This window comes from Podarcis filfolensis (assembly GCF_964270895.1).
Source record: "Podarcis filfolensis genome assembly, chromosome: 8".
Lineage (NCBI taxonomy): Eukaryota > Metazoa > Chordata > Lepidosauria > Squamata > Lacertidae > Podarcis > Podarcis filfolensis.
In genome coordinates, this window is record NC_139611.1 from 43,895,582 (window position 1) to 43,911,054 (window position 15,473).

Here is a 15,473-nt window from a genome sequence, read left to right on the forward strand (position 1 = left end):
AAAGTTACACTATATCTGCAACTCCAGAATATACTACTTGCACAGTGACACGTGAGTAGAACAGAAGTCGCGTCCATGCATCCTCATGGGGTGTGGGTTCACTTGTATGGGTCTCTCTGCTGCCAGAAAGTGCTTGTGTGCACCAGCCACCAAAAGGGGCCTCCAATCCATTTCCTTATCGCTACTCACTGGCAAGGCTCTGAGAGTCTCCTATACCGCCGTCCTGCCCCTCATGTTCCATCTTTCCCCGACGCAGAGCTTGGACGGCAGCCAGAAGGTTATCAGTCTTTCTTCCCCACTGCGTTTCTCATTAGAATGGCTGCAAAACGAACGTGTGCAGCTGCCTTGAGCTCCGAGGCTGCAGGCAGTACCTCCTTTTTTGCACTTATTAGAGCAACAGCAGCTACATCTGCTGTTAATTCTGAACCATAACGACGCTCTTAACAAAAGCAACAAGCAGAGGCTATTGCAGCACTTAACTAATGAAGGCTCGACCTCTCTGCCTCAAGTAGAAGCCAGACAACCCCGGGGAGGCGGATTCCCCCAGCGTCCGCGCGCGCGCGAACTGCCGTCCAATTCGCCCTCCTTTTGATCTCGCGCCGTCGGATACACCTTGGAACGCCCCGGGCCCCGGTTACCTAGGCGACGTTGTCAGCAACCTTCCATCCTTGCGCCGCGGACGTTCTGAGCCCGCCCTCTTCGGCCGGCCTACGCCAATCGCGCGGCATCCCCCCAACCTGCTGGGGGCTGACGTCATGGCCGGTGAGTTCTCTCTCCTGGCCTCCGCCTCCTTCTCCTGTTTGCTGTTTCTGCTGGTGGAGCAGCAGCAGCGGCAGCAGTAGCAGTGCGGGGCGGGAGGAGCGAGCCGGCCCTGCCCTGCCCTGCCCGGCGCAGCATGGCCAAGCACCACCGCACACCGGCGCGCAGCCCGGAGCCCGTTATCGAGGTCAAGAGCAAGGTGAGCGCGCCCGCCCCCAGGGTGGGGGGCGGCGTGGTAGAGAGGGGGGGGTCAAATCTGTTGCTGCTGATTTGCCCGGGAGAAAGAGGGGGAATGTGCTCACCAGCAGCAGGGCAAGCTCTGCGCATCGGCGGCGCCGGAGCTGCAGCCTCTCCAGCTCGGGAGTGGTTTTCCAGACCCACAAACGCGAGGTCCGTCTAGCTTGCCCCTTTCCCCTCATGTCGCTGGGGCCCAGGTCACGCCGGGGGCCCGTTCGCCCTGCTGGGGGCAGCCTTGATCCGGCTTGCAGCAGGTGCACCGGGCAGCTGCCGCCACCGTCTCCCCCCCCCCCCACACGCCAGGCTTGCACCATCCCCACGACTGGACGGGCTTGCGCGACGCATCTCGCCCTCCCCACCCACCCCCGCTTTCTTTCCTGTCCCGGGTGTCTGCTGTGCGCGTCTAGCCTGGCCTAGTGGATGGCGGAACTGGCCGATTGTTTATGCTGCCCCCCCCCCCCCCCGCCAATCCTTCGGCAGTGTGGAGACTGCCAGCAGAGGATTATTGCTCCGATCCGTGGGGATTTCTGCCTTCGATGCGGAGTATGTGTGCGGGAAAACCTCCTTCTCCCGGGAAAGGGAACCGAGGGATGCCAGAGTTCTCCGCCGGTTATGCAATGGTGCACCAGAACCGGGAGCACCAGAACCGGGCATCAGACCCGTGGCTATTTAGCATCGGGGCCTCGGAGGGATGCCGAGCTGATTTCTGGAAGCAAGGGGATGCCTCAGGGAATCGGTGGAGCCGGATATTGATCCAGCGTTAAATCCGATTTGGAAGTGAAGGGAGGTGGGATACGTGGTGGGTCAGCAGGTATGCAGTTCAGTCTTCTTGGGTTTATTAACGTGCCTTCGAGAGAGCAGTAATAGAGAATGGAGAGAGATCCTTTACGATGTATTTCCCTCCCCAAATAAGCATTGCAAACGCGAGGACAGATCTCCAACTTCAGACTGGAGGTTGCAGAACCCAACTGATCTTTCTTAGAATTCTACTGACGATTGACATCAATTCTCTCTTGGGATTAAATCTGTTGTTCTCTTTAGAGGGTCAGAATTTTCCCTCAAGCAACTGGCTGCGATAGACAGGCACACCTCAGATTATATACAGCATTTCTGGAGCATCCCCTGACTTAAGTCCAATGAGGAATCATGGCTATTTGGTAAAGCACGTGCTTTGCATGCAAAATGTCCCAGGATGAATCCCTGAATTTCTAGTTAAAAGGTCTGGGTGATGGGACAGACCTCTGCCTAAGACCCTGGAGAGATGGTGGCAGTTAGAGCAGAGGACAATGCCAAGCTAAGTGTGCGAATAACCTGGCTTACTATAAGGCAGGCATTATGCAAAGTTCCCTGTTTGGCTTTAATAGGCTGTTTGTTGCTCTAATTTACAGTGGTACCTCGGGTTACATACACTTCAGGTTACATGCGCTTCAGGTTACAGACTCCGCTAACCCAGAAATAGTACCTCGGGTTAAGAACTTTGCTTCAGGATGAGAACAGAAATTGTGTAGCAGCGGCAGCAGGAGGCCCCATTAGCTAAATTGGTGCTTCAGGTTAAGAACAGTTTCAGGTTAAGAACGGACCTCCAGAACGAATTAAGTACTTAACCTGAGGTACCACTGTATACCCTGCCTTTAAGAACACAAATCCTTTGACAAGATCCCAGGTTTGGACCCTGACATCTTCAGGTAGGGCTGGGAAAGGTGCCAGCCTGAAATTCTGGAGAGCTGCCATTGGTCAGCATAGAGGATACTGAGCTGGTCTGCAAAACAGCCCCCAAATATGATTAGAATCTGACAATATCAAAAACTCATCAGTCGATGAAACTGCAGGGCAGAAGCAAGAAGCCTGTGGCCCTCCAAATGCTGCTGAACTGCAGCCCCCATCATTGCTAACTGTTGGCTATGGTTGCAGGAGCTGATGGGAGTTGGAGTCCAACAACATCTGGAGGGCCACAGGTTTCCTACCCCCTGATGTAGGGGGATGGAATAGTCCAGCTCAAATAGGAGCAAGTGCCTGGTATTGTTTTCACCTGCTTTTGTCCTTCTCTCTCTCTTTCTCGGTCAGAGCCGTAGCCGCATGATCTTGCGCCCTTGGCAGAACTGTCCCGATTGCACCCCCAGCCACGAACAAATTAGCTCTTCTTTCTGCCTCTCCTCCAACCCCCCCATTCAATTCACCCTCTATTTAAAACTTTTTCTTATGAGGCAATAATCAATATTTTTATTTATTGATATATTTATGGACATACTTTTAAGCCGATTTTGGGGGGGCTCGCCTGCACCCCTGGCAGGGGCCCACCTCACCCCCCCCAGCTACGGCCTTGCTCTCAATCCTACTAGATGTTATTTCTCTCATTTGGGGATTTGGGCTTCTCTCCTGGCTGGCCTAGGTGTCTTTTTGTTCCTGTAGGGCAGAGGATGGGAAACCTGCACCGTTGGCCCAATTTCATATGATTGACAAGGATAGGAGAAACTGGGGGAAAGGGCGGGTGTCCCCACCAACCTTTGACTGTGGTCCCAGCCACTTTTGACTCCAACCCTGCCCACTGCTGGATTCCTCCTCTTGACAGAAAAAAGGCTGCCCACCCACCCACCCCCACTGAAGAAGGAAGCGGCTTCAAAAGTTGTGATCTGCCTTGTGCACCTAGACTCATACAGGCTTGATTGGGGAGCTGGGAGGTGACAAGAGGCAGAACTAAGTTGGAAAGGGAAATGCTGCTGGCCATTCACAGTTTTGTAAATCTTTTTGCTTTGACCCTTTCTTAAGGATAGTAGGAAATCCAGGCACCTTCCCAAAAATATTCCCTGCTGCTCCTAGACATAGCCTTCCACAATGCACTTATCTATTCATCGGGGTTGGGAATTTTGTGGCCCTCCAGATGTTGCTGGACTACAGTACCTGTCCTTGCTGACCATTGGCTATACAGTCATACCTCATGTTATGTTTGCTTCAGGTTGTGCATTTTCAGGTTGCGTCCCACGGCGACCCGGAAGTACCGGAAAGTGTTACTTCGGGGTTTTGTCAACACTCGCGCATGTGCAGAAGCAGCAAATTGTGACCCACAGACGTGCAGACGCGGGTTGCATTCTGCTCATGGTGCGAACGGGCCTCCGGAACGGATCCCGTTCGCAACCAGAGGTACCACTGTACTGGTTGGGGCTGATGTGAGCTGCCATCTAACATCATCTGGAAGGTCACAGGTTTCTCACCTCTGCTCTTCTGTGTCCTATATGAGCAGCATCCTCCTTGCTAACACCCCCCCCCCCCTTTAGGCTGGTCTTTCCTTTGTGTCTCTGTATTAATTAGGAGCAATACCTCTGAGTTTCAGATGGAGCAGAGGAAGCTACCTTATATCAAGTCAGTTGATTGGTTAATCTTACTCAGTATTGTCTGCACTGATAGGCAGAGACTCTCCAGGGTTTCAGGCAGAAGTCCTTCTTAGACTTACTGGAAGATGCCTGAGTTTGAACCTGCGTCCTTTTGCTTGTAATTCTTTCAGCATTACAACAGTGTGTTGAAAACTATCCTCTCCTTTTTTGCAGTGTGGGGATGTGGGGAGAAGCCATCATGTAGAAAGCTCTTTATTTATATGTGAAGTTGTCAATATGTTTTTTGATTGATCAATTCTAGTAAATGTCTACCTTACCTTTTGGACTCCCAAAGGAGACCCTGAGCAGTTTCCAGGTTTATTTTTTAAAAAAACTGCACAATAAAAATAATGAGATAAAAGAAAAGCAACAGCAAATATAATAATAAACAAATCATAATATTTATTATATATATATTTATATTATTGTTTCTCACCCCAAATGATAGTTTGGTTACATGATTGAGGTATGTATCTGCAGTTGGTTAATGAGAACATTCTTTAACTGGTACATTCTGAAGTAAAGCGGAGTTTTTTTCTCCACTTCAGTCGTTATGTTCAAGTAGTTGGCCATGTGTAAATATTACTGTGAGTGGTACCTGCACATTGTGGTACCTCCCTAGGCATATCATTCCTAGCAGAGACCCCAGGAGAAGATGAGAGCAAGCAAGATAACAAATGCATGAAGAAGAGCTTACTGATCCCTTATAACCACTTCTAAATGAGTTGGTACTCTACTTACCAGGAGTCGTGTTCTTAAAATAAAAGACTAGCAGTTTTGTACTTCATCTGCATTAAAGCTAGCAGTTTTAACTCCCTGGCATATCTGTTAAGAATGCTACACGCCCCCCTCCCTTAAAGACAAGGACTGAGAAATCAAAAGGGTGGCCTTGATTTGGGGAGGAAATACTGACCTACTGAAGCAGAGTCCAAAGTCCTTTGGCAGCAGTAAGGTTGGCAGTTGCCATGTATTGCAAGTCTTTCCCCGAATTTGCTGGGACGTGTTTTAGCAGCTTGCTGATTTACATTTGGCCCCCATCTCCTTTTATACAGTTTGATGCTGAGTATCGCCGCTTTGCCATGAAGCGCTCCACTGCGGGTGGCTTCCAGGAATTCTACCAGCTGATCCAGAGAGTCCACCAAATCCCTTGCGTGGATGTCTTGCTTGGGTATACGGATATCCATGGGGACCTGCTGCCCATCAACAACGATGACAATTACCACAAGGCTCTGTCATCTGCCAATCCTCTGCTCCGGATCATCATCCAGAAACGTGGTAAGAAGGTTCTTAAGGAGGGGGCTAGAGTTCACTTTCATTTTAATCCAGCTAATTTATTCTATTTACCGTATTTTTCAGTGTATAAGATGCCCCCATTTATAAGACGATGCCTATTTTTTGGGAATGAACCAAGCACCAGCCCCCCTATGTCTTATCCATGTATAAGACAACCTCCAATTTTAAACTTGAAAAATTGGGGAGGGGGGGTATAGTCTTATACACGGAAAAATACAGTACTTTATTTTATCTTGCCCGTCACCCAAGGAACTAAAGGGAGTGTTGAGCTCAGAGCAGTATACATAGTTTTCTTCACCCACTGATTTTTTCTTCACAACAGCCTTGCAAGGTGGGTAGGCTGTAGCTGGCTTGGGGATCTGAAGCCTGGATTTCCCTAGATCATGATCTAACCACAATACCACCATTACCTGCAGAGGCAAGAATGCCTTGAGATCAGGATTAGAAATGAAGTATTCTAAAAATTATCCAAATAAGATAAGATATAGGCAGTTTTGTTCTCTGTGTTTGTGGGTGTGAAAGTTTGTGTGTGAGTGTAATATATATATATATATAGAGAGAGAGAGAGAGAGAGAGACTAATCAATTTCTGCTAGCAAGGAGAAAAGACAAGGAACTGAACAAAGCAACAAAACTCCCATCCATAACTACCAGTAAAAGTCCCACTCAGCTAGTTTGACTAGCCACTCTGGCTAGTCAAACTTCATTCACCTCTATGCACTTGTCTTTTTCAGTTTGTCTTTGTAGGTAGGAGGACTAGTACCTTGATTTTTAGCAACAGCAACAAAGGCACACAATGCAGTGCATTTGCTGAAGCTAAGCAAATGTAGCACTGTTTGGAAACTCCTCATGTATGCTGCTTTGAGTTCTGTGACAGATGAAAGACAGGGTATAAATACAATAAGCAAAGAAAAGCTCAAATATTCATAAACTGAATTTTGTGCCAGATCCCAGATTCTGCACACCTACAGTGTAATTGTGGAAGTGTGAAGTGTGCTGTGCATGTGGTGCTTTTAATGTTCAGGCTGTGGGTCTCTGTGATGGAGGGCATCAGTGCCATCTTAACCATGTCCATTCAGAAGCAGGCTCCATTGAGCTCAGTAGAACTTTCTCCCAAGTAAGCAATCCTAGCACTCCCTTCAGTAGGACTTGGTTCTGAATAGAATTGGTTAGAATTACACTGTCTGTGCCTAAGTTGATGGTACTCAGATATTACAGCAATGGATTATTTCCTAACCATTTCAAAGGCAGAACAGTTTGGTGGGTGTTACGGAGGGCCCTGCTGAATAGAGACAACACTGATATATTTGAAGGAACAGTATCCAGAAATTATTTTTGCAGTCCTGAGACAGCAACGCTCTGTGTCCAAAATCTATTTAAAGGACAAAAATGAGATTTTCCTGTATCTGAATCTCGCCTAACAGCATCTTTGTTTGTTTGTCTAAAGTATTTTTACCTAACTCTTCAGCCAAAAAAAGGCTCCCATAATTACTTACAACAATCAATAATAAGATTGCCCCGCCTTTAACTTTACATTCTAGAAGACACAGCACAAAAGGAAAGGAGATTGAGACGCGTGGAGGAAAAAAAGCTAACTCAGCCGGACACAACTTCTTAGTTTCTCACAAGGAGGGACAGAGCAAGCTCCCTATAGCTGCTTTCTGTTTAGCTAATGGATGGGTCCAGATTGGTCTTTCCCTGTTTTTCCCCATCTTGCCCATTCATGTTCTCTTAAGGTTAGTAGCGGGCAGCAGATGGGGCAGCTTTCTTGAGCATCGTCTCCATCAGCCAACCCACAGGAACTCCAGAATGGCTTATTTCTGGGCTTTATAAGGCAATAACAACTAATTAAAACAGTGACTCCTTGAATAGCTTCACCAAATCATCCCCCCCTCCCGCTTGTTTGCAGATTAGATTAAACCGTTAAAACCAGTTGAAAACAGCCTGACCGAAACCTGTGCAGGAAGGCAATTTTAGAACCTGAATGTTGTGGACTTTTGAAGGCCAGTTGTTGAAGCACAGTTAACATTTCTCTTTGTCCCCAAACAATTACAATCACCATTCCATGCTTTATAACTGCTTCTACGTTCCTGACATGATAGAAATTGGGGGGGGTGGGCAGTTTTCAAATTACCGTTATAATAAAGCAAGAAATACTCTGAGCATGTGAAACTTGACACTTTAAAAATTCACTTAAATCATAGCACCTTCATGACCACAGGCATAAATTGGAGTTTGCTTCTGCTGCCCTGATGCTCCATGCATTTACCTGGGGATAAGTAAAATTTTGTTGTAGAAAAGGATATGTTCTTAAAAGTGGTCTATGTAACAACACACATGCCTGGCTGGCTGACCACTGACCATAATCTTTTTTTGTAAAAAATAAGTAATGATTCCATAGTGACCAGCACTGGCCCAGGCAGCTGCGGTGTTGATGCTGGGTCTGTTTACCTCCATCATTTGCCTCTCTCTGGGAGGTTGTTTAGGGGAACCTGGATTGTGGCCCCAAGGCCCAGACCCAACAGCACAGCTGCTCATACATAATTCCATTGAGTTCAGTGGGGCTGACTTCTAGGGAAGTGGGTATAGGATTCTGCTGTTAGTCTGCTGTACCAGTGCTAGAACCACACTCACCCACTTCAGAGAGCAGAGTGTATATTTCTGTTGTTCTCTGCCAACTAAACATATCAACAAACAAAATCGAAGCTCCTTGAAACTTGAAACCAGAAGTGCAAAAATCTCCTGTCAGAATAAACTATGCAAATTAGGCAAACCGCATAAGCCTATTTTACTGAGCCACCAAATCTGTTTTTGTACACCGGAAGCTGTTCTTCTGAGGGCTGGATGGCAGGTCGCAGGAAAGAGATGAATGAAACATTGGGGACAATGCCACCGTTACTGCTGAACACCAAGGAATATCTAGGCTACTGTACAGAGGAGCCGTTACTGCCTGGTTTTGTTTTTTTGCCTGCTGCAGATGTTTTCAACACCCACTGCAAATGGCCGTAAGAAAGGCCTCTTTTCCCTCTCTTACCTGAAGCCTCCTGCTCAATGGCTGATTCACCAGCCACAGCCCAGGGAAGGTTGCTAAGCCAGAACTTGAAGTGCATCCTTAAGGTGCATTGCTTTAGAAAGAAGAAGAGTGCCAATTTGCACTAAGTGTTCATATGCTAATTTATCTGTATAGATGCAGGTTTAGAAAGAATTTTTTAAAAATAGAAATACCGTATTTTTTGCACCATAACACTCACTTTTTTCCTCCTTAACAGTAAGGGGAAATGTCTGTGCGTGTTATGGAGGGAATACCTACGGGTGACATGCCTACGGATTTTCTCCTCTAAAAACTACGTGCGGGTTATGGTCGGGTGCGTGTTATAGAGCGAAAAATACGGTAATTACTTTGATGAAAATAGAAATGCATGTCACCGTAGTGCGGAAGACTGTAACCAGGTAATCAGTGCATCTGCTCAGTCTGTTGTCCAAGTGCTTACTGTTGATGGGAGACTTCAAGGCCCCTGATCCCCATTCTCCCCCCACCCTTATGATTTTTCATCTTTGGACTTGGGGTGGACAAAACTGTCCTCTGTAGAGCAGGACACCTGGGCACCCTATGCATCCTCCCTCTGCCCCCTGTGCTCTCCTCTGCCCTGCGGTTTTGCTCTTGGCTGCCTTCGTAGCACAGAAGATGCTACAGGGCTGCCAAGTACAATGATGCTGGTTGCTTGGCACCAGGATTGGCATTGCTGGGCATTTGCCAGGACCTCTTGCCAGGTCTTTCCTAGGCTGGCTCAGCTTCTCTTCCTCCTCATAGGAAGATAGGAATCTTCCGTCTCTTTGTCCATCTTGCTCAATATTATCCACACTGACCGACACCAGCTCTTCAGGGCTTCAGGCGGGAGTCTATCTGAGCCCTTCGTGGAGATGCCAGGGATTGAACCTGGGACTTTCTGCATGCAGGGGAGACCTAGAGTGGCTGGGGAAACCCAACCAGATGGGTAGGGTATAAATAATAACATTCTTCTTATTCTTATTCTCTATCACCAATCAAGGAAAAGGGTCAGAACTCTCCACGCACCTTGCTATCCCTCTTGTTCTGGGCAGCGCTGCAAATTCGGCTCAGAGAGAGAGGACAACTGCCTGGGCAATGGTGCAAGGGAGAGAGGACCTCTTCCAGGAGGAAGGCTCACAAAGGGCTTCTTGCTCAAGGGTCCTGAGGCAAAACCTGAGGTGGCTCTAGTTGGACTGGTTGCTGGGTGGGGTTGGGTGGAGAGAGATTCCACAGCCCTTCACAGTCTCCCTAAGCTAAAAATAAGCCGCTGCGCCAAAAACACTGTGTGATATTTATAACTCTGGAGCTCCATCTGACAAGCTCTGTAGAATAAGGGGTGTGCCACTTAAGGATAGGGACATGGCAAGGCTGCTTTCCCTTCCACTTTGAGAAGTTTCTTGTCCTGTGTAGTACACTGACTTTGTTGAGTGTGTGTGTTTGTGTTTGTGCATGGCCATCTGTCACAGACGCAGGCTTGTAAACACATCACCCATCTGGTCTCCTGTGGCAATCCAGAGTCTTCTCCAGGCAACCAGGCAAGATAAATTTGTCAATGACTAGTTGTTGCTGGGGGTTTCTTGTTGTTGTTTTTTGTCTTCCACGCTGCAAATGATTAAAAAAGCGAACGGAGGCTCATAAAAAGAGAGCTGAGGCCAGGGCCGGTTCCTTCTGTGGGCTTAATTTACAAAGCTGCAGGGACCAGGCTGTGAAATTGGACATGCTCTCCTGGGTAGATTGTGAAGGAATTCCAAAACTCTACTAGCGCCGACTTCTGGGATTGCTGTGGGGTGTGTAAGTATGTACGAGTTTAGGTCCCAGGTGCCTCTCTTCTCTCCGATATTACAGACAGCACTAAAACCACAGACCTGTTCAGCACTCTTTCTGTTTCTTCAGGTCCATTTTGTTGCTTGTCACAAATATCTTTGGCCTCTTTAGGGGCTTGGGTGAACTGTCCATCCAGCTAGGTGCGATGCATAAGTATGCGCAGCACATTTCTTCAGGGTGTGCATAAAGGGATATTTATTTCAATGAAGGAAGACGGGGGTGGGGTGGGGGAACAACAGGACAAGGAAGTGGCAACTGGACAATTGTCATCCAAAGGCAGCAGGTTGGGGAGGCCCAATTTACCCACTGCAATTGTAGTGGGGGGTTTTTTAACCCATCATCCTCAGAATGATTCTGTTTACCCATGTGCAGATTTATGCAAAACAAGTTGTTTATCAACTAAAACCCATATGACTAATTGCCTCTGACTTCTTGAGTTGGGTGGCATCTCAGAGGAATCCCTCTTCCCCCACCCGAACTGCAAATTCTCCTTTTGGCTGTAGCTGATTTCTCCCTGGTGCAGCCCCAGGGAGCAAATTCTTCCTTGCAAGGAGCCTCTTTCCAGCCTGACAGCCCTTCAAGCCTTTCCAGCTCTTTAGTATCTCTCATGTCCCTACAGCATTCCCTGCAGTGTTGGCACGCAGTGACAAATAGTGCCCAGATGGTAGAGGGGTCCCCTGCAGGCATCCCTGGAGGAAAACAGAGTAGAAAAGAGTCCCCCTGCTGAGTCAGCCGCCCTGTTTTCTGCAGATCCCCAAACTTCTTAATTCAGCCTTCTGCAGTGCCTGTCCTCTCAAGTCATATTATCTTGAGATAACAATGCCTTTCGCCTTTCTGTAGTGACAAACTGATTGATAAGAGGTCATTTGAAGCCCTCTGCTTGCTGACTGCACAGAGGACATTCATGATATGCTTCTCACAGTGCAGAAGAGAGAGCTCTTAAGAGTCTCTGCTTACTCTCTAGGGCAGGAATGGGGAATCAGTGGCCCTCCAGATCCCATCAGTCTCACCCCACACGGCCAGTGGCCAGGCATGGCAAGAGATGTAGTGAGCATTACCTAGAGGGTCCCCATTCCTGCTGCAGGGTCAAAACTGGGTGATTAAAAGGACATATTTCTCCTCTCCTCCAGTTTATTCAATCTTTAAATGCATTTTTACTAGATTTAGCATTTGGGACTGACAATCTTAAATAATAAACCCAAGCATTTTCTATCAAGTTCCTGCTCTGTGTATGTGTGTGATGGTCTGTTTACTCCACTGAAACCAAGTTAGATTAACATGCATTTGATAAATTAGCATATGGAATTAGCAAGAGGACAAGGTCTCTGCCTCCGTCTTCCTGTCTCTTTCTCCCACTACCTCCCAGCACCAGATCTTCAGAGCCAATTCTGATTTGTGCCTGTGTGTTCTGAGTCCCAGTTACTCCTGATGAATTGCCCTGGAATTCAGATGTGGGCACCTCATGGAAACTGGCAGGTTCCGCTCTAGGGTCTGGCTGTTGGAACAGCCTTTATTTTGCTTTTGCTGCAGGAGAACACCAGAGCCTGAGCTGGCAGCGACAGAGTTAAGTCTGCAGAGTACAGCTCAAAGTGTGATTAAAACTGAATTATTCATATCCCCTTTAATCCCAGCCTGGCATACAGTGGGTAATCCCAGAAGGGGCTGGGTTCCTCTTCCCTCTCCAGCACTGGCAGGTACATCTCATCTAGGCATGGGTCAGGATCTGACCTGGGTAGAGAATTGTGCGAGGAGGGAGTCAGCACTACTGAGCAGAATGAGACCTGCTCAGCATTTTGCATTGGCTGTGTCTTCTGGTGCCAAGTGATGTGGCGTTATAATACAAGGGAGTGGCTCATCACTTACGGTCATGATCTGTCAGGGCCCAAGTGTGATCAACTTACCCCCTTTGCTGTCAGCCCCCCTTTCCTCCACCCCACGTCCCTGGCAATAGAGAGCACTACAAAAGGAATGCCGTAAGAGCCATTCACATTTCAGTGGAAATATAGTTATTCTCTGTAATGCACACTAGGGTCTCAACCTGTGTTATTTCTGGTGCTGCTCCTTGCTCACAAGGTTTATATATAAACCACTACCACAAAACAGTGGTGTCCCACTTCCCCCCTCCTCCTCAGCCAAAAAGACACTTTTGCATTCAGATGTTGTAAACCGGAAATGTTTCTCCTGTCATGCAACATTGTTAACTCCCATGATGCTATAACATTCAGCGTCTCAAAAATTCCAAGGTTGTGAGAGAACCAGCAGCTCCCAAGGGATACAGATCAGCTGGCTAAACGCAGACAGGTTTGGTTGAAAAGCCTTCTTTGGTATGAGAGAGAGAGAAATTTATAGTGCCTGGCAACCACCTCTGCAGTAGCTGACACTGTGTCTGTGATCATCTAGACAACTTGGGGGTCCTAAAGAGTTGGAAAGTAGGGATAAAAATATTCAAGCAAATCAATAATGTGTTTGGCAGAGCAACGAAGAAAGGAACTATGGATGTGAACAAAACAGGGGATGAGCTGGGTGTTTGTCCTGGGTGCCATGCTAAACTCAGCAGCTCAGTGTTAAGTTTGTTAAGTCTGTGGTGCATTAGGGCAAAATTATTTTTCCCTAGTTTTTATTTTATTTTACTTGTAACTCATTCTGAACCATAAGCAAACAATCATAACCCCAACATGGATCTTTCTGCTCCATATTCTCATAACGTAAGATGTATAGTGTTTCAGTGAGCTTACCAGACAATGGGTGGTATTCAGCTGAGTTTTACTCAGAGTAGAACCACTGAAATGAACGAGACACAGTTAGGTTCATTAAGTTAAATAGCTCATGCACCACACTCATATCAGTCGGGGGAAACAGTTGAAAGCTAATTTTTGTCCCCTTTCATGGGCATTTCTGGGGAAATCTGGGAGCAGGAGGGCCTGTTGCACAGCCAGGTTTTGCAATCCTGCACAAGAAGCGCTGGGCTTGGTAATGCTGCAAAGCTGATCATGGCAGGTGGAAGGGGTGTGTTCCTAAAGCACTATTAGTAATAGAGATGGCCCTTGATTTGTGTTGAAGTCAGGATGGGTGCACACGGGACAAAGAGAGGACTAGGAACATAAGAAGAGGCTGCTGGATCTGACCACATGCCCATCTAGTCCATCATCCTGTTCTCACGGTGGCCAGCATATTATCTATGGGAAGTCCACAAGCAGGACATGAGCACAACAGCCCTCTCCCTGCCTGTGATTCCCAGCAAGTGGTATTCAAAGGCATACTGAGTGGAGGTAGAATATGGTGGCTAGTAGAACCTCAATGAAGTTGGGAGATAATTGACACCTGGGGAACAAGGGGTGGGCTTGAGCAGTGGAGACCTGCCCATCTGATCTGTGCTTGCTTTGCTTTCTTTCCTTCTTGCAGCGGAAGCCGACACCAGCGTCTTTGCCTCCAACTCGCTGCAGCGGAAGAAGAAGGGGCTTCTTCGCCCTGTGCACCAGCGGGCCAAGCCGCACTTGCTGATTGGCATGCCGCAGGACTTCCGCCAGATCTCCTCCATCATCGATGTGGACATTCTGCCCGAGACCCACCGGCGGGTGCGGCTGCACAAGCACGGCTCCAACAAGCCCCTTGGCTTCTACATCCGGGATGGGGTCAGCGTGCGCGTGGCACCCCACGGAGTTGAGAAGGTGCCTGGCATCTTCATCTCCCGCTTGGTCAAGGGGGGCCTGGCGGAAAGCACGGGGCTGCTGGCCGTGAATGACGAGATCCTGGAAGTCAACGGCATTGACGTGGCAGGCAAGTCGCTGGACCAGGTCACGGACATGATGGTGGCCAATAGCCACAACCTCATCATCACCGTCAAGCCGGCCAACCAGCGCAACAACGTGATCCGCAGCAGCAAGGCCTCGGGCAGCTCTGGCGTGTCCACGGACAGCACCCCCAGCCAGCAGACACCTAGCCCGGCCTCCCAGTACCTGAGCAACTGCAGCACAGCAGAGGGCGAGAGTGATGAAGAGGGTGACCTGGTGATTGAGAGTGATTTGCCTGCCAGCTGCCCCAATGGCGGCCTCCTGGAGAGCTTGCAGCACAGCCTGTCCCTCTACAGCTCCCAGGGTTCGCTGCCCTCCCTGAACAGTCACAGCGGCAGCGGCAGCCCAATCCGAGGCAGCCGAGCAGGCAGTCTCCGGGAGGATGGCACGGTCATCACGCTATAGCCCCAGGCAGTGCCCCTCCCTTGTCTTCTGAATTTCAGCATTTCCACGGTCAGTTTGGCAGTACCTTCTTCCTGGCCAATGGAGCTGGAACTGGGGGCCCCGTCTCGAACCCAAGACACTGCCCAGACCTGCCACCACAGACTCTCTCTTGCTCATTGCCTGCAGACCCAGTGGCACTCTCTCCACAGCTGCTGGAGCAAAGGTGGCAGCTGGGGTTTGGAGTACTTGGGGCCATGCCACTTTCCTCCCAGTCCTTAGCCACCCAAGAGGTTCTTTCTTGCTCCCCATTGAACCAAAGCAATGGGAGTTCTACTACCTTCTCCATTCCCTCTCTTCAGCCCCTGTCTTCATTCTGGACAGGTAGAAGGAAAAAGGCAGGGATGCTCTTGCCTCTCTCACAGTCTCTGGTTCTCCCCTCCACCAACTGTCAGCTCTCATGAAGTGTTTGTTTTTAGTTATTTGTTTTTACGATAACATGCATCACAGATTAATATATTGCAACAAACTATTAAAACTTTTTTTTAAAAGAAATGTGCATTCACATGATTTTTAGAAGTGTGCTGGTCAAGCACGATGAGGAAGCTCTGGTGCCTGTGCTGGGAAATTGAGCAGGGTGGTCCCAAACATGCAAGATGCATTATTCTGCTCGATAGGATGCTGGAACCCTCTGGGACTGGTAGGGCAGCAGGGGAAATGTGACTGAGGCAACTTGGCTTTTTGTTGTCTGACTTGAGTAGATAGATGTTTA

The 15,473-nt window shown here is 48.4% G+C and overlaps 1 protein-coding gene across 1 annotated transcript; it reads left to right on the top strand.

The window, feature by feature from the left end:
* Window positions 1-202: 202 nt before the first annotated feature.
* On the top strand, window positions 203-15,256 carry PARD6A (par-6 family cell polarity regulator alpha). The gene is made up of 3 exons (XM_083626539.1): window positions 203-958; window positions 5,417-5,639; window positions 13,932-15,256. Exons 1-3 carry the CDS (start codon window positions 896-898, stop codon window positions 14,723-14,725), a joined length of 1,080 nt encoding a protein of 359 aa, XP_083482665.1. The 5' UTR covers window positions 203-895; the 3' UTR covers window positions 14,726-15,256.
* The last annotated feature ends 217 nt before the right edge of the window (window positions 15,257-15,473 follow it).